Raw genomic sequence first — 20,352 nt, 5'->3', positions numbered from 1 at the left:
GTGTTTACACACACACAGCAGACAGGTATGTCACATTTGGGCACTTCCTGACCAACATTGGTTTTGCAACAACAATCTCATTTCTCACATTGTCTGCTGCAGTGCCGGCAAGCACATACAGAGGGCGCTACAAGGTGGACTAAACGCACTAGATTTGGGTACAGGACTGGATAAATCTGACATTAGGTTACATCCTTCTTGGAAAATCTGTTTTCCATTTCTGAAATAGCCTCATCAAGGATGTTGAGCAGGAGCCTTTTCAGAGTCTGACAGGAGGTGATGATGGGGTCACACATAGCTGAGAGCAAAGCACTTTTAGTTTATATTTATTGATTCATTGATTTAATTTCCTCGCTCAGTGGGGAATATATGAGAGGTCTTTTGTCCAGCAGATAAATTTCTGAAATATTGAGTTTTTACTGACTGAGAGACAGATGCCTTTTTAAGGATTGGCAATTGGGGAAAAAACATATCAGACACACATTATTGTTCAAAGCAGAGTTTACTTGTCTGGAGCGGATAAAAACAGAACTTAAATGCCATACCAAAGATGTACAATATATACATTGCAATACATTAGACTTCATTAGAGAACATAAATGATTTGTTAAAATATATTTTGGTACTATAGGTAAGACATATATGATGAAAAATCATGAATTCAGTCACACAAATGAAGAGCTATAGTATATAACTTACTATATGGACTATAGGATATACAGACAGGTGACAAATTAAAGGAAAAACCAACAGTGTCTTAATAAGGTGTTGGGTCACCAGAACAGCTTCAATGCACCTTTAGATTAATGTAACAAGCCTCTGAACTCTACTAACAACATTCTGCCAAAAGATATTCCCTCATTTGGCGTTTTGATGATGGTCGTGGAAAACACTGTCTAACATGCCAGGTCAAAATTTCACATAAGTGTTCAATTGGGTTGAGATCGGTTGACTGTGAAGGTCATAGCTCATGATTCACATTGTTTTCATACTCATCAAACCTTTCAGTGACCCCTCGTGACCTTTGGATGGGGGCATTGTCATCCTGGAAGAGACCATTCCCATTGGGATAGAAATGTTTCATCATATAGATAAAGATGATCAATTAGAACAACTTTGTACTGATTTGTAGTGCCTCTTTCTCTCTAAGGGGACAAGTGGACCCAAACTATATCAGAAAAATCCCCCCCACAGCATAACAGAGGCACCGGATCCCCTCACTGTAGGGTTCAATGAGAGTTGATCTTCTGTTTTTCCTCATATATCACACTAATGCACAAGCATCGCAGTAATTGAATGTGTGATGTGGACCACAATTTCCGACTCTATTTACTGATGTCTTTCTAGGGCTGGGCGATATGGCCTAAAATCAATATCACGGTATATTGAGCAGTTCACCTCGATAACGATAAATGGACGATAACTACCACCAGACTACCACCACCCCGTGCGCTATAAAAAAGTTTGGCCACTAGATGGGGCTGTGGCAGCATAATTGCTCCACTCCAAGGTTAGATGTATTGCCCTGGCTGGTGACGACAGTCTTTTTGCACAAGTTACATTTTACATCTTTCTGAGCAGTATTTTCCCTTTTGAAACCAAAATGTTGCCACACGATTGAAGACGCGTTTTTCTTGGGAACAAGCTACTGCTCTTCCTCCTCCTCCTCCTCCTCCACCAGATGTACCTCCGCCGCCGGCGCTGCAGCTGCCCCTTCGACGTTTGAACTGTCCTCTATCTATCTATCTATCTATCTATCTGTTTATTTTGTTATAAGTCATATGTCAAGTCGAAGAAGAACCAACCGTGTACCAAAATGCCGAGTGCGTAATGATATGGTTCAACTCTTTTACGCACCGGGCGCACGCCGGTTACGCTTGGAGTTTGTTTATGGACAGCCAAAGTGATAGCTTAGTGTCATACACCGTTGGAAACCTCTGACTATTGGCTAAAAGGTTATCAACTTCATTTCACCGAATACTTCCATTGGCTGGAACAGCAGTCAATCAAACCCACGTTGTCATCGGTCACATGTCCTCATTGGCTTTGGAGACATGTACTACCTAATCCTAAACACCGATTGGCTTGTGTGTGGTGTCGAAGCAGGAGAGGCTCACGGTCGTAAACATCTAGTCACGTGTACTCTGAGATGGACGTGCAGGTCAGGAAATGACGTAAACCGGACCGGATATGGTTTGTTGTTTGTGTTATTACGTTACGTGTTGGACTAAATACATGGACATATTGAGGAAAGTATTTCGGTTTTATGGAAACGGATTTCATATTTCACAAGAATGGATACTTGGCGAGCTGTACAGAAAGTCCTGAGTCATAAGATGATCGTTGTGGATAAAGGGAAGACTTTGAAGGTATGTAGGCATTATAGCTTTTCTCACTTAGCTGAGTGGCTAGCCGAGCTAATCGCTAATACTATTACGGCTGTGAGCAACCATATAAGTCGTGAGTGGTCTTGAATGAATCAAGGCAATCTAAGCTTTCCAACAATGTACGGCATGAATATATATGTTTAAGGGTTGGCGTTTAAAACATTCAGAAGAACGTGTGGCTACCTCCAAACATCCGTCCCGTCCCGTAGACGGGACAGCGTGCGTTAAGAGGTTAAAAGCCGAATATACCGACATGGGCAAAATGTGGCAAAATGACGTCGGTTATTGTCGTAAATTTCGGTATCGATACATTTTCGGTTTATCGCCCAGCCCTATGTCTTTCCAATAATTCTAAATGCAGATGTAATTTTAGTCACTCTTCCTATACTGAAACATTGTGACCATCCACGAACCAACGATGAACCCTCTTTCAAAGTCATTTAGATCTTTTCCTCTTGACATCTGCAGAATCAACTGTAGATGCTCAGCATTTTTTGTACATGGTGCCACAGGGCAAGATTGGATGTCAACTGCTTTATTGCACTATACAATTAACCCATGTGGAAGTGTTTGCATTCTGCACTCGTCTATAGATGTAATAAATACCAGGCCAAATAAAATATATGCAAATATGTATAGCATTGTTATATTTACAATATGTACAGATTAAACACTATATTATAATTATGAGAAGTAGAAGAAGAAGAAGAAGAAGAAGAGTGCACTTTATACTTAACTTTATCAGTAATACATACATGTATCTTGTATGAAATAGAAAAATACAATCTTGTAATGTGGTAGGCTATGTCAAATAACATACAGTAAAGATAATGCAATAAAATATACCTAATATTATAGAAATTGTTACAACTACTAGCCTACTTCATCTTCTTCTACTACCACTACTACTAATAGTACTATTATTAAAATTATTATTATTATCATTATTATTTATTTAAAAATTTTAATTTTTAGTTGTAGTATTGTAGTATTGGTATTATAATAAATAATATAGCATTTTATTAATGTAAGTCCCCATGTCTAATCCTAATCCTAAAGCCTTTTATCTCATTTGCCAATATATTTAGTAGCATTTGCATAACAGAGCAAGACCGGCTGTTTTCCCAGTAGATTTATCATAAATAGCCAACACGGGTGACCGGAGTGAGGTGTAACATATTTATACAATGTGTCATGATTGCCACCCATGCAAATCAGCAGCGGTGGCATCGGAAATGGACTGTACCAACGAGGAGGGGTAGGGACGCCGGAGAAACCTCAGCAGCGTTTATCTCTTTAAAAAAAATAAAAATCCTTCGCTGATAACAATTTTATTCATATTAAATATAAAAAAGGAAGGATATATGTTTATAATTTGGGGGTGAGCGTGTTTAGTTGCTGTTTGCCACTCTCCTCATTTCGCTGTCCTCTGGCGATCACCCCTCCTGTGCGCACCGCGGTGTCTGAGCGTGTGGTTGGGACTGTCATCCTGCCCGGCCGCCCGGTTTATTGGAGAGAAGAAGTTGGCAAAGGGATGTGACTGCAATGATGGCGCTACAGCTGAAGCACGGGGATGCAGCGTACTACCAGAGTGCAGAGTACTGCAGAAATTACACTTCGCCGCCTGTCAGCTACGGTGACAGCAGCCATTATCTCCCCCGTTTGCCAGGTAAGGAGAGGCTTTCCATACAGGTTCCCCCCTGAGTGACTGTCTGCAGGTTTTTATTGTGCGCTAATGTGCAGGGATGGAGAAAAACCAGAGACATCTGCACTAAGTAGAGAGGAAATTGGATGTTGAAGCCGGTTGCCCCAGTGCTTCTGTCATCATCATCATCATCCACATCATCATCATCATCCACATCATCATCCTCATCATCATAATGTCATGTAAAGGGGTGCACCAGCCACCATTCTGTGCAGCTTAGGAAGCATTTGGATGCTGCGATGCCAAAAGCTGAGGTTGTCGATTTAACTCTAGTGGTATCTTATATTGTGTAGAAGCTCTGTATAGCTGCTCCTGGGAGACTCCTGGGTTGAGCTGATGTCTGACTGTAATTTGAAGCAGTGTGCAGTCTCAATGCAATGTTCCCTTTCATCTCTCGAGTATGGCAGTCAATCAAGTGGTTTGTTCATTCTGCTTCTCTGGTCAATATGCACAGCTGATGGTGACATGGAGCAATTCTGCTGCAAGTGTTCCTTCTTCATTGCGCCTGCACAGTCGATGCCAGGGGTTTTTAAGGACTTGAGGCCAGTATGTGTTGTGTAGCAAGGTGATCCATATTTACAGCATGACCCTGATACAGTCACCTCATGATATATCCCTCAGATTTCAGTCATGATAAAATAGTGTACACTGAATGAAGTCTTAGTTTGAAAATGACTGAAAGTTACTGTAAAGAACTGTAAATACATGTATAGTGCTGAAAAAGTTGCTGATTAATCAGTTTGTGAGTCAATAGAAAATCTATCGATTAATCATTTAGCTCATTTAGAAAGTAGGAAATAACAAACATTTGTTGAATTAAGCTTCTAACTCATGAGGATCTGTGTGCCTCTCTCTGCCTTTTAATTATGAACTGAATACTTCTTGATTTTCTTACTTTTTGTCAGCTTAAAACAACAATTGTAAGACACAGTTTTGGACGGGATGAGCTTTTGTCTATTAATATTTATGAAATGCATTCTTTAAAAATCAATAAATCAATCAACAATAGGGGGAAAAAACTGCTTTCCCTGTGAGGCATCTATTTGCTCAGAATAATGAACATGAGTTGAGACCTGCTAATTGTTACCTATAAATGGAAGAGTGGATAGTTACTAATCTATCAAGAAATAGCAGCCTAATGCATGGGTTCCAGGTGAATAGTGCTCAGAGTTTTTGAAGTGGAATACCACATACTTTATGCTAATAAATCAAGTTAATCCCATGATGAAAGAGAGCTCCATTAATATGATCAGCAGCAGAGGAGCACCGTTTGAACATTTGGTGACATTGAGATATAAATGAAGATCCGAGATTTAACTGTGACAGCGCAGTACGTGAAGCGCAAAGTACACCATAACGTATTTCTACGCTCATCCAATGGCCAGTGAAGCTGATGGAATAAGTGCAGAAGACACGTGCTTCTCATCGCTCCATAATTGATGTGACACAACACAGTACAGCAAGAGAAGCTCTGGAGAAAATGAACACTTGGCCTATTTAGAGATTCTCAGTGGACGCAATGAGATTATCAGGCTGCAGGACAGGACGGGGCGTTTGTGTGTGTGTGTTAGTGTGTGTGTTAGTGTGTGTGTGTGTGTGTGTGTGTGTGTGTGTCACAGGAAAACCAAGAACACTTGAGTCAAGCAAAAAAATCTGACAAGGGATGAAGTAACTTCTGACGTAGTTTCAAGTTGAGAAAATGTGCTGCAGGCGTTCGTTTTGATTCTTCAGAGACTTGTTAGAAAAGTATTCTTAGATTTTATATCGAGCGTGTCTGAGTTGTAAATCTACCGATCACCAGCCTCCTCCAGTTTCAGAGCAACATTACATGAGCTTGATTTTGACTTGCAAAGTTGATTGTGTCTTTTTTTTTTCAAAACATAGAATGCAAAACAACAAAGGTTTTTTGACTCTGCGGCAACGTGCGTGTACATGTGCTTCACCACTGTAGGCAGGACTTTGTGGGCATGGATCTGGGTATCTGAGGAAGAGGACAAAACTGACCTTGGCCTATCTACATTCAGTGCATGCTTTCAGTAGATTAAAACTAGAGCAGAGTAACATCCAAGTAATTGTGGTTTTCTGACACCCTTGTAGAGCTGATTAATTGACTAAAATGATCTAGATCTTCTTAAATTTGAAATACTATATTACTTTAGTATTTCTATGATAATAAACTGAACGTGTTTGGATTGTGGACTATGAACCAAACAATGAATCAGTTAATGGAGAAAATAATTAACAGATTAATCAATAATGAAAGTAATTGTTAGTAGCAACCCTATATCTCTTAGTAATGTCAAACTAACAGATTTAGTCAAGCACCAGCCTTTTCTTTTATTGCATGTGCAGTGGTATAATTAAAGCTACAGTATTTGCTCAGCTGCGATGTTCTTGTGTGAGGATCCAGTTTTTTATCACATCATAGAAAGGAATATTTACCGATAGTTTCCCTCACCACATTGTGTGCATAGAGCTATTTGTAACTAAATGCAATACAGCTACGTAGCAGCTTCTTGGCTTTCTACTAGATATTAAAGACATGTTTTGCTCAGATCGCTGGCAATTATTGTCCCCTCACTGAAAGATTTTCACATCTGCTAGAAAAAGTGATAATCATAATTAAGCTTAATTTTTCTTCAGACCAAATCAGATGAAGAGGCATCGCTCATAATGCATGCTTTTATCATAATCATAATAAGAGCAGATTGGCACATACATAATAATACACATAATACATAATAAAAAGGAAAGGGGGGGGGGGGGGGACACACTTACAGTCATCACTGCTATTGAAACACTTAAACATAATCATGACTAAGTCAGGATAGGCAGTGTAGTGTCAATAAAATGCAGCAATTATTGCTCATTTGCTCTGGCATCTGTGAAAAGTGAAAATACCAACAGCTACAGCAATTTGATTGTTAGAAACATTTTGGGGCACTTTGGAGAGGAAACACTACGAAGCTCCTGGTGAGCAGATTGGCACCTTGCATGACAGCCTCTGCCATCAGTGTGTGTGTGTGTGTGTGTGTGTGTGTGTGTGTGTGTGTGTGAATGGGTGAATGTTGGCTTGTATTGCAAAGTGCTTTGAGTGGTTGTTAAGACTAGAAAGGTGCTATCTAAATACAGTCCATTTACCATTTACCGTGATAATGTCACATTTGCACAACTTCCACCTTACCTTACTGTTACCTACTCATGTTTATTGTGTGCTTGCTGGCACGTTGTGTCCTCTGAACTGCTTAATGGACCATGTGAAGCTGAAAGGGTCGGTTGTTTTTTCTGCCGGTAAGTGATGTTATAGAAAGGTTTCTGAACCGCTGTGCAGACTGTCTCAGGGGTCCGAAGGTTCCCGTGAGGCTGTGGCTCATGAGATTGATGATACATGTGTAATGTGAGTGAATCTGCTTCTGAATGATCTCAATGCTGTTTGTTTAAGTGTTAAGGAGGTGTCTAACCTTGGCACTTCAGGCTGGTCTGATTTAACATCAGCAAAACATGAGCTTCTGAAAAAGAAATTACACATTTTGATCTGAAATTTAATTTCATTTTATTTTAATGATTCTTGTTCATTGAAACATTAAACCCATATTTTTAACTATTTTGTCTTTATTTTTGGTCTCATAAGCCAGTGTAATTGTGGCATTTCTGTGGTACTTTTCTCAGAGGTCACATGTCAGTCAAAGTGTGTCTTGAACTGTGTCGAAATGTTCTGTTGATGTAGCTTAAGGTTCTGTTAGAGCTGCTTTTCTTAGCCTGTCTACTTAATGCTAATCCGGTCTCTCTGTTTATTACAATTAAATCGATGCCGCTTCCCGCTAAGGAAGTCACACAATATTTTCTAAGAAAGAGCTTCAAAAAACAGCAAATGTAAAAGCTTCAAAGAGCGGGATATTTAATGCAGATGAGTAGTACGAAGCTGCATATAGACAACACAATCTGTCACAGTCTCATCTTGCAGTTGAGAGAACTATAGTAAGGTCAGTGCCTCACCCAGCATACCTTTCTCGTGAGGTCAGCCAGGCCAGGTGACAGACAGGCAGACTGGACAGACACGCTGACATCGAGCAGCAATCGGAAACACAAACACCCCGATGTGTTATTTTGGGTCCATGAATCACAGTCATTGGGCGTCCGATTGAATTCCAGATGAAAGCTTCCAGCACAGTGAGTTTTGACACAGCTGTTGACCTATTACTGACCCAACAATGTATTCTCTCTCTCTCTCTCTCTCTCTCTCTCTCTCTCTCTCTCTCTCTCTCTCTCTCTCTCTCTCTCTCTCTCTCTCTCTCTCTCTCTCTCTCTCTCTCTCTCTCTCTCACACATTGAAATAGAGCATTAACACAGCACAGACAAACACAAATGCTAATCAGTGCAGTGTCATTCCTCTTATCTTTGTGTTATTCTTACAGACACACTCATGCCTACCATGCACACACACACACACACACTGTATCAACCTATTCAAGCAGTCACACTTCAGGCTCTGATCTCTTCTGATCAGAGAAGCTTGAGGATTTATTGTCACTGTTTCTGTTTGTGTGTGTGTGTGTGCATGTGTATGTAATGTCCCGTATGCATGACTGCAGGCGCTGCAGGCTCAGCTTAATCTTTCTGATGCCCACTGGAGTGTGAAGCTCCTCTGTCTGAGAATGTGTTTCCATTCGCCCATCTCTCTACACATCTCCAGCCGCAGGGCTCCGAGAAGTACATGCCTTCTCTTAATGTTACTTTATATTGGTCATTGGAGTTGCTTCTGAATGTCAAAATCTGTTTATAGACAGTATCCTCTGAAATCCGCAGTATACATTGAACGCATTCATCAAGTCTAATCGAGTTTATATCACACATATATATCTGCAGAGGATGTTATATTTTTGTATACTTTTATGTTTCTTGTTTCTTTCTTTGTTGGCATGAAAAAAATACATATACTGTATATTAATTTTAATTAAATTTGGAGATATGATGGCCTAACTTTCAATGCAATTTATATTTATATAAACCTTTCAACTGTGCAGGCATAAACTAAAGATTCATTTTCCTAGATTTCTTGCTTCAGTCAGAATAGCTGTTTATAAACTGATTTCTGCCATTTTGATATTTTGCTCCTCTCCTCTCAAATTTGGTACATAGCCTATTTAGACAGGTCTGAAAAATGTTTTTTCTGACACACTTAAGAACTTGCAGAATTCATCTGTGTACTAAGCCCTTATATTCCTAAGATATCTGTGGTGATAGTATATCATTGTGTGTATTTTGATGCAGGCCCAGATCCAGATGCACAGTAAAAAAATCTGAGTTGGTTCTATTTTTGTATGTACTTCATGACTGCTTTCTAGTTTCCTTAAATAGAATACAACTAATGCTCATACCAGTGTTTCAAGCTTTTATGGCCATGTAGTCTTAAAGCATAAAGATTGTCATGCAATTCAGAGAAAATATAGAAACAGCAACTGAACTGAATGTTCACTGACTTCACTGCCATTAAGATGTAAACTTTTCTTGAAGAAAAGTGTTCAGAAGTAATATTGACTGTATATATATTGCATACCCTCCTCTTTCTCCAGGCCCTGAGACCATGTTAAAGCCTCCGCTCAGTCTCTTCAGCCATCCACATCAACCTTTCCATCATATGGACTCTCTGCACCAGCTGGGACCTCCACCAATGGCGCCTACACAGCCTCTCGGCCCACCACCAATGGCCCCTGCTCAAGCAATTGGACCCCCAACTATGGCTCCCACCCAGACCCTTGGGCCCCCTCCAATCACTGCTACTCACACCTTAAGGCCTCCACCTATTACCCCCACACACAGTTTAGGCCCTCCTCCAATGGCTCCCCCACAGCCACTGGGGCCTCCACCAATGGCACACACCTTGGGGCCACCACCGATAGACCACACACAAGCAATGGTGCCTTCAGCCATGGACCTCACACAACCATTGGGGCCTCCACCTCTGAATCCTGCACATGCACTGATGCCCCCACCTGTAGTGGCGCCCGGAGCTGGCAGATACCCGCTCCCTCCAAGCCCCCTATCCTGCCCTCTCGCTCCAGTCCCAGACCACTCACAGCTACCCCCAAGGCCCCCAGGACCGGTCCTCATCCCAGCCCCAGTGTCCGGTCTCATACCCGGTCCTCTCCCGGGTCAGGCAGCCCCAGCCAGCGAGCAGCCACAGGACGAGGGCTCTCCACTGGGCATGGAGGAGCAGGAGGACTCTCTGGGGCTGGAAGAACTGTGTAAACCGCTGTACTGTAAACTCTGCAACGTTACCCTCAACTCCGCTCAGCAGGCACAGGCTCACTACCAGGTTAGTTGAATCAAGCATACACACACATGCATGTAAAACATTAAGATACATGCACACACACACACACAAATATTCCTATCCCTCCCTATAGGGGAAGAACCACAGCAAAAAGCTGAGAAATTTCTACGCTGGTAGTCAACAGCCGCCTGCCATCAGGATCCCAGAGTCCCTCGAGGCGGATGGCCAGACGGCCCTTGGCTCAGGGTCCACCGACGGTGACACTGGGAAGCAGGTCAGGCACAAACTCAACATTTCAGCACCAAACAACCGAGAAATAAAGTGTTAGTTGAGGAGGTGGGAGTACTGCAAAAGTGGACAATCTGCTGATAGAGGTTATATTCCTCTGAGGAGGTGGTAGAGAGGTGCACAGTCATTCTTTTGAAGAATTTCTGTCCCTGCTCACTCATTCTAGCTGCACTTTTGTACTGAAAGAATACTGCTTAAAAAAACAAAAATCCACTTACTGTACTTACTTTCTTTTGTCAGTGTTCTTTTGCCAGTGCCATTTATGAAAGTCCTGAAGAAATATTGAAAAAGGACAAGATGAACAAGATGTTAATACTAGATTTTCAATTTTACTATATTGGTGAAGCATTATTACTATACATATGGTCTTCTCATTGTTATACAGTTTGGATAAAAGCAGTTTAGCAAGTAAATATATAAAGAATGTTGCACAAACTTCCCTTTTTGCATGTGACCTTAACTAAAAGTAAAATGATTTGAGATTTATTTCATGAATCAATAACATTTATCAGTGAATATTTTCTAGTTTAGTTGTGCAAGGAATTCCTTTCTTTCTCCCACCAGACCTAAACATTTCTTTCTTGCCTTTCTCAGTGTTTACTCCCTGACTCATCTCACCACAAACACTGTACTGCTTTGTCCTGTGTCCGCAGGCACTGTATAAGGGGGCTACACGGGTCATTTTGGCCACAGAGAACGACTATTGTAAGCTGTGTGATGCCTCCTTCAGCTCGCCGGCAGTTGCACAGGCCCACTACCAGGGCAAGAACCACGCCAAGAAACTGCGGCTCGCTGAGGCTCAGCAGAACACCAACATGTAGGGCTTCTGTGGTTTAACTGCGCACCATGCTGCAATGATGTACAGGTCCAGGACCCCATGACATCAATGTCGGGTGTGGTTACAGCTGCAATAAGGGTTCTAACCGCACCCAGTAATGATGGTGGATGTGGAAGACAGACTTAAAACCTTTAAGAGGGCAGTTTAGTGTAAAAAATCCACTTTAACTTGTGGAGACAGAAGTTAAATATTTGTTGTGTTTTGCCCACATTTTAGACCAAACTGATGTGATTTTGATGTGTTGTTTCAGGGAAGGCAGTAGTGAAGCAACCCCAAGAAGAAACAGGAAAGATGGCAGTGAATACAGACTGGTGAAAAATCGTCGTAGCCAACAGCTACCTCCCTCCATGCCAGGTAAAACATTAAAAAGTGATTAAATTAAAGGGCAATACCGGTATAATTTTCATCACATATGAATCTGTTTGCAGCTGCAATAAAATAATAAAAACAAGATATAGCCAGCAGATATAGCCAGCAGATATAGCCAGCAGATATAGCGGACCACATATGTGGGACACTTCTTGAAATCATGACCACAACAAATATGACATATTAGGCCATATACTAAAATGTAATGCTTCAATTGTGACACACTCCAGTGCTTCTTTTCCACTAGCATCTGCATCAGTCCACTGTGAAACTGAAAGTGCAGGATGGCGTGCAACTGGGCACACATCTAGGATGTTTCATACTGTGTGATATAATCTATAATGCCCTATATATGCTAGGAAGTCTACTTGGCTGTCCAGAATGCAATTCTCAACTCCAATAGCTGACTGAGCTGTAGTGGACACCCTGGGGGCAAATAGAGAAAAAAAAATCATATGCAGTTCTTCCATCCACTGATGTCAGAATACATCAGTGCAAATGAACTGATGCAGCTGGCTAAAAAGATGCAGTCAACACACTACACGAAACATTTTATTCCTAAAAATAGACTGTGACATATGGATAATTAGTATAATAACATTTTAACTTGCAATTTTAATGGTTCATTGAAGCATACTCTACCAGTAGACACATTAGTCTGAACAGCTTTCGAGCCTGTTTCTTCGCTGTAGCAATGGTGCTGTACGCAAAATACAGCCATTTGATTTAGTTTCTGACTCTAAATACTCATCAACCCAGTTATTGGAAGGACTCACAAGACTCCCAAAATATCGGCAACTGTATTTCTATAAATTAAATTTTACCCATGTTTCATCAGACTGAATACTAATCAGGATGTGCCAACATTTTGTTTGAAAGCTTCTTTTTTACTTCACCATGTTTCCTGTGTGTGTTGGTGTGACCGCCTGCACTCGGCTTTGTGTGTTTGTGAAAACAGATACAGAGTAGAGTAACATCAGACTTTCTACTGACGTCAAAGACCCATCTCTTCCTTGCTGTCTTTTACTCCACAGACAGAAACACTAGCTCCTTAGCTTAAGATAAAACATAAATCATCCAGTAAAGCCAATTCCCTTCCTCTCTGACTCTCCCTCATTTACAATATTTCTGTCTCTCGCTCGCTCTCTCTCTCACGCACACACACACCACAACGTTCTGCTGATTTAATCAGTTTTCTTGATGGACAAACCCCAAAATAGCTGCACTCTCTCCTGCGGTTGCCTTCTCACTGTCTTTTTATCTCTCTCCTTATGTTCATCTCGTTTTTCTGCTGTGTTAACACACACTCACACAAACAAGCGATGCTCTTATTTTTTCCACTGATCCACCTAATTGTAATCCCAGATGACTTAGTGGTTTTGTGTGTCTTTACCACACCTGTCAGTTATACATCAGGGCATGCTGCTGCTCTATATTTGAATCTGTTTCTAATGTGATTTTGGGTATGACAGAAATTTGATGTGTGAAGAATGATTGGTGGTTCAATGTATTTTAATAATCGATAAATGTATGTAGGTTATTTATCAAACAAAAATATCAAACATTTGCTGGCTTAATATGTTTGTAATCAGAATATTTTTGGATGGATAACTGATAATAAAAAACAGTTTGTTACAGTTTACTTTAAGTCATTTTATTTAGCATTTATAAGCAATTTATGAACAAAAATGTTTATAATACACTCCTCCTCTGGTCACCCATAAATGTAATGAATGACAATGTAGTAAAACATAGTTGTGATATTATTAAACATGCCTTCACAGGAAAAGTTTTAATTATTGACAAATACTGTACCTTATTAAATATTACTAACTATATTATAGTATCCATCCAGCTGTCATGATTGTTAAGTCTGATATAAATCAGCCTCTTTATCTGTCGCCTCTCCTAACTTTTCTCATGTCCCTCTGTTTCTCCCCTAAGGGCCATATTACAACCCCAGACCAAGGCAGCGCATCCCCAGGGACTTAGCTATGTGCGTGACCCCCAGCGGACAGTTCTACTGCTCCATGTGCAACTGCGGGGCCGAACAGGAAACAGACTTCAGGCAACATCTGGAGAGCAAGCAGCACAAAGCTAAAGTATCCGAGTTAAGATACCGCAACGAGATGGAGAACCTGGGCTACAGCTAAGAGACACCAGAAGGGAGGAAGGAGGGTGGATGAGAGGGGAGATGAAGACTAGCAGACTAGGAAAGGGGACAGAATAGGGCGAAGAGACAGCACAAGACCAAAGTGCAGGGAAGCAAATACTTTTTTAGAGGCATTTTTAGTGAAGAGATTAGTCAGATGGCCTCAAGATCTTGTTGCAATCCATTTGATATATGGATCAAACATTTAAATCCTCATATTTGGCATATTGCTCCATCGTATGAAGCCTTTTTGATGGATTTATTTGATCTGGGTATTACCCATTTTCTGAAATTCAGTCAGTGGAAGCAATGCAGGATGTAACGTGTGCAAAACACAGGATCTGTGCTGTTTAGTGAAAGGTGGATATTAGCATACAACTTTAATTTTTTCCAAAATCCTAAGAAGATTTTAAAAGCAAAATAAAAACTCTAAGTCTGCTTTTTGTATTAAATTGCATTTTTGATCCATCACCTTTTATTACACTGTTTCTGAGCAACTATCATCCAATGATTTTAATGGAACAAATTATTACTCAGGATAGCTGTAAATACAAATGAACTGCTAGAAGATCTTGAGCTTTTTCAGGCTAAAAAGAGAGCATTAGACTGGTGTACATAGAGCGAACAGGAAAAGAGAGGAGACACAATAACACAAAAGTAGAAGATCATGCAGAGGGTTTGAGTATTGAGAGGGATCAGAAAGTTGTTCAAAAATTGGTGGTTGAAGTGTAAGGAACAGAGATATAGAGCCAAATACTTTTAGATCAGTACAAGTCTCATCCTAAGCAAAATAATCATCACTGAGTACAAAGTTTTAGCTTAAGACTTTTCAAATCTTGTCTGTGAAACAGCCATACATGTATTTTTACAGGCCCTGAATTAGGGACTTCAGGGCCACTTATAAAGCCACGCAGGACACAAAAGAGTGAATTCAACATCTTTATAACTTAATACAGATAATAAAATCCGAAGCACTATTTGCTGATCTGAAGACAAAGCACAACCACCATCATCTAGTAGAAACAGTGTTACATGAATCTGTTGTATCAGGCTAAAGGCTACACCCCTGGCTAGCCTTGTTTGTGCCTTTAGTGCGAATTACGCTAAAGAGTAAGCTTTGGCTAGCCATTTTGGCAATGTAGTGGAAACCAATCTAATGATTGGGATTTTCTATATTCTGTGTCATCTCTCTTCCTGTAGTAAATCCACACAAATGTTATGTAAATAATATCCTCAAATTACATTATAGATGTAAATATAGAGTAATATACACAAATACTATTGATTCTTTGGTTAATGTTAGCCTATCGTATAATGTAAATATTCATAATCTATTTAATGATTATCAGGAATCTTGTACAAAGTGTGCACTGACTGAATGTCTACCTATCAGCACTGTATGTTTGTGTGTGGATTTTACTGTTAAAGCCCTCCATACCACTGTGGGTGGTTTGTTTGTCCATTGGTAGAGTAACAGTGTGTAGTTAAAAGCTGCTAGTTTCATCATTTTGACTGTTCAGAAGGACCGCATGCCAGGAGTGGTTGTCTCTGTAAACTTCCTTTTGAGGCAGACTGAATCTCTGCCCTGACAGCCAGCCAAGCAGGCATTGTGAGGCGAAAATGTGCAAACACGTCGGAAATGTATTGTGATGCGTGCAAGCAGGAAGCATTTAACTCCAAACTTCTAATTAGATGGCAAATTGCAAATGAAAGTGTGCAGACCTTGTGAAGGTTTCTGGTTGTAAGACATATCATTCAATTCTCCCACTCAATCTTGAATCCCAAAGGGGGACGTAACCAGGTTTTCCTGCAGTGTGAAACGGCTGCAGTAGGAGTGACATGGTTTTTTATCTGGATTCGCAGACAAATTAGATTTTTGTTTTGTTTTTTTTTGTTTTTTTTACCCCATATGACCCAGGTCCAGCTGTTTTTCAGTGTTTATCTCATCTTGAAAAGATCAGTTATGTAATTGGTATCAAATTAGATTTTGTGTTTATGTGATTTTCTGTTCCTGTGCCCGGGTGTCTTGGCGCTGAGCTGAACACAGTGCAGTCACAAGGCATTTGGAGTTCTACAGTTATACTTTAAAATGACTAAAAGAGTGTACTGTGCCTTTAATGTTCGCTGTGATCAATGGTGCATCACAGAAGACATTGAGAGGGTAAAAAAAAAATCAACCTATTTATTGTGTGAAACTCAAACTCTTGCTACTCAAATTCTTTGGTCCTTTTTCCACATCCAAATATTTTATGTAGCAGTAAAAATGGTTTTGCAGATAGATTCAGAGATGCTGACATTTTTCACCTTTTCAGTTCACAAGGATTTAATTGATTTACTTTTCTGAGCATGCAGACTTTGGTCTTCATACTATCTTAATACACTCATTTGCACTTATTTGTTATATAGTATGAATGATTCCCTTTTTTCCCGTGTGTTTTCGCTTATTTTCCACTGTGTATCCAGTTCTATTTGACTTTAAATTTGCTTTCCCAGCTTTGCCTACATTAAATCGGTGCACACACAGATGCACACACACACACACACACACTCAAATGTAATTCAATCAGTCAAAGGCCAGATCAGGTCACATAATTACATGTGTTGTAAAGTGAAATGAAAGCAATATCCTGGCCTTCTCTCTGGTTTGGCATAGTTAGCTGTGGGAAGAGGCAGCTGTTCACATCTTACACTTGTCTCTAGAGCACAAACACACACCTGATCGCACACATGAGGACACTCAGGAGAATAGCACTGTGAAGACAAGGTACTGTGGTGTTTAGAGATTTGAATACGGGGGAGAGAGAGGGAGAGAGAGAGAGAGACAAACAGAGTAAATAAAATGGGACGCAGGTTCAGTATAGGCGACTGTGCTGTACAGTTTAATCAAAACGGACAAAGCAAAGCTGATGAAAGCAGAGCTGTGGGTGCAACACAGCTAGTTTATGAATTCTTTACTTTAGATGGCATTGCTATCTGTTATTAGCATTTCTCCCCTCCTCCTTGAAATAACATGCTTTGTCTTACATAGGTAACATAACCTTTTGTTATGTTTACAGGCTCCTGGATTCAAAACTAGAATTACACTCAGATACAGCTACTGCATAGACACTTTCATCAAATGAAATAATACACAGTAAAGGAATGAAGCACATGAGTAGATTAGAGGGAAATAACAGACTCCTAACAGGCATCATCCAAAAAAGTCTATAAACCTGCTTTTTTTCACTGTGCAGTCATTTTTGGACCCTCTAAACCAGTGGTTCACACTCTGTTTGGCTTCTGATCCATTAAAATGAGGCAACATCTCATTGCCATGTTTAGTATGATGTTGCCTGATGGACTGAACTCAATAGGAACCTTATAAGTTAATTAGAGGCCCAGAAAAGGTGAAAAGTATCCTGGATTTAAAAAGGAAAAAGCAACAAATTTAGAGACGTTTTTTTTTCTTAGCTCTGAAATAATCTTGTCCCAGGTTGGAAAGCATTGTTCTAACCCAGATAACACAACCATCATAGCAGATTGTGGTTGTAGACTGGTTTTGTTTCTGGGAACACTGGTTGTCACCATGTGAGTCAGAACACCGCAGGAGGCCATAAGATGACTTACACAACATTAAATTTACATGTATTTTTAAAGATGTACTGAAAGGTTGAACCAAAGACTCTTTCCTGCTTTGAATGAGCTTGAAAGGAACACTGCAAGAAATATCACTCTATCCCGAGTGAAAAAGGACTTTCTATCTAATTGTTTCTATTCACAGTTTTTCTTATTTGGGAAGCTGATGTGTAATAAATAGATTGATATCTACAACCTTATAAACAAGATAATTTGATTAATTTGACTTGATTCAAGAAAATGTGGTAATGGGATTGTCTGTAATGATGTAACACAATTTGTAGTCAATGATCTAAAACATATCAAATATCTGGTAAACTGCTTGTTAAGTTGGTTTTTTTAAGTGATACTTTTGGATTGACTTTGTTGCAGTGAAATACTATTCTGCATCTGACGATCTTCAGTTGTTACACTAATGTTTTAAGCAGTCAAAAGCCAACCAGATCATGAGACACTGTGGTAAATAAAGGCATCTTCATGACCTTGTCGTCATTAACCGGCTTAATATGTCATCAAAGAGCACTTTTGCTCTGCTATAAAATGGATTTGATCACATTAATGTTGATAAAAAGGGTTGTTTAGTTGTTGTTTAGTCTGGTAACATGTTGAAATAGTTTAAATACCTGGGCTACCGATTCTGTTTCTGTGTTTATTTGTTAGAGAATATGACGGTCGATAGCTATAGTATACTGATAATTATTGCTTTCACTGTTTTTAACCAACGCTGTTAACTGAACACTGATGTGTTTCAGCACCATAAAGTTATAAGTTGAACTCGCTTCAGTGCTTTGTTGTAAATGACAGAGATGTTTTACATATTGCACTGTATAAATTGTACCCGGTTTATTTTGTGCATGTCATACTTAATATCTGTTGAAATGTTTCTACTGTAGAGAGAAAATATGACAGTGAAGATGCTGTTCACGAATGTTTTTTATGAGGTTGGAAATGATTATAATTTGCTGTGCTGTATCTATGAAGAGGCATCGGAAAGAATCATTATTTTGCACTGAGTATTAAAAAAGAGACACTGGTGTTTATAATGACAATTATGTTACCATATGATGTTTAGTTTAAGTGAAGACTTTGCTACCATTGTCATTATTTGCCTCAATAATAATAATGTTTATCCTAATGTTTACAAGGTGAGAAGTTGAAGCTGTTATGGATGTGTATCATATTTGTAACTGTGTGTTTGTCCATGTGTTGCACTGTTGGACTAATCAGACCAGGGTAGATGGGCAATACTGCGAGGTCAGGTAGGAACCTGTGCTAATATGTCTGACACAGAATCACTGCAATGAAGTCAGACACTACTGTTCTCATTTTGACTAAACTAAAAGGAGTTTGGTGCTTTTTTTAAATCATTGCAGTGATTGGACTGTAGCTGTCATTACAGAGTAACTTAAAAACCAGGCTGTAAAGTTCAGTTTTACTACCCTCTGTGGTTGAAAGCTTTAAGTCTGTTTCACTTCTAATTTGTGTGCAGACAGAAGTGTGCTTTATTGCACCTATAGCTACACAGTGATGCCATGGTGCGCTGACACTGGAGAAACTTGTACATCACTGCAGCAGAGTGAGGAGTTTAACCACTGTAGGTCAGTAAAAAACAAGATTTTCAGCTGCTGATAAGAGGAGTGTTCAAGGACACAAGTTTAATTTCTACTAAATATGTGATTGGCACAAACAAATGGACCAACAGTCGCTAATAGTTGGGTGCTTATATTATCTATTTATTTCTGGACGAAGTTGAATCTAAATCATTGAAGTTGGAGTTCTGGTTGAAGACAAAAGACGTCTTAAGTATGAGGAATAGTGTTCCCCATTGTGTTGTGTGTTTCTGTATTGAAGCAAACATCTTCTGTGAGGCTTAAAACCTCAACCCAATCTTACCGTTACTCCAACCAGTGTTTCTACATTGATTAAAATGAACTAAGCCCTAACCCCAGAGAATGGAGAATCAGTTTGACAGAGAAACAAACTCTGGCCTGTATTATTTTATCCCTGTGAGGTGACCATGACCACCAGAACGGCGGGACCACCCAAAATGAGGACACATTGAGTCACTATCATGTTCTCAACAATTAGAACTGAACAAAGCTTTTGGATTAAAAGCAAAATGTCTACAATCAGGTCCAGTGATTTGGATTTATCAGGGACGAAATGTCTTGCTTTGAGGGGTTTTTATAGCAGGATTTGTAGTAGCATGAAGGAATTTTGGTAAATATGCTAACCTGGCATTTGTGGAAATATGTTCTCTTGCAGACTTTACTCAGTCTGCTACCACCACAACCCGGCCCCAGATAAGCTCCAATGCTGAAAAGCAAAAAACTGATAAATGGATGCCTTTGTGCCAAAAATAGAATGATTAGATTGATACCACTCTCATGTCTGTCAGTTGAATGGAGTATGGTGCTGAAGCCAGGCACAAATCAGCTTAGCTTAGCATAAAGAGTAGAAGCAGAGGGAAACCACTAACCTACTATAGCTCTGTCTAAATGTTCAAAACAACACCCAATAGCACCTTTTGTATTAAGTTTGTTTGTGGTAACTCTTTGTAAAAAAATCAATTGTCATTTTTTATTATCTTTTGCTGGGAGGTGTATTTTTGAACTTTAGGAAAAAACTAGGCCAGATGTTTCCCTCTACACCAAGATAATCACCTCCTGGCTCTAACTCCACATTTAATGCATAAACATGAGAGAGGTTTTGATCACCAGTCTT

The 20,352-nt window shown here is 39.8% G+C and overlaps 1 protein-coding gene across 1 annotated transcript; it reads left to right on the top strand.

The window, feature by feature from the left end:
* Window positions 1–3,932: 3,932 nt before the first annotated feature.
* zmat3 (zinc finger, matrin-type 3) lies at window positions 3,933–14,014 on the top strand. Its single transcript, XM_053323036.1, has 6 exons — window positions 3,933–4,056; window positions 9,666–10,408; window positions 10,500–10,640; window positions 11,308–11,471; window positions 11,743–11,846; window positions 13,806–14,014. Exons 1-6 carry the CDS (start codon window positions 3,933–3,935, stop codon window positions 14,012–14,014), a joined length of 1,485 nt encoding a protein of 494 aa, XP_053179011.1.
* The last annotated feature ends 6,338 nt before the right edge of the window (window positions 14,015–20,352 follow it).

This window comes from Scomber japonicus, chromosome 7, assembly GCF_027409825.1.
Source record: "Scomber japonicus isolate fScoJap1 chromosome 7, fScoJap1.pri, whole genome shotgun sequence".
Taxonomy (NCBI): Eukaryota; Metazoa; Chordata; class Actinopteri; order Scombriformes; family Scombridae; genus Scomber; species Scomber japonicus.
The sequence above is the reverse complement of the archived record's forward strand: the minus strand, read 5'-3'. Positions and strand labels throughout refer to the sequence as shown.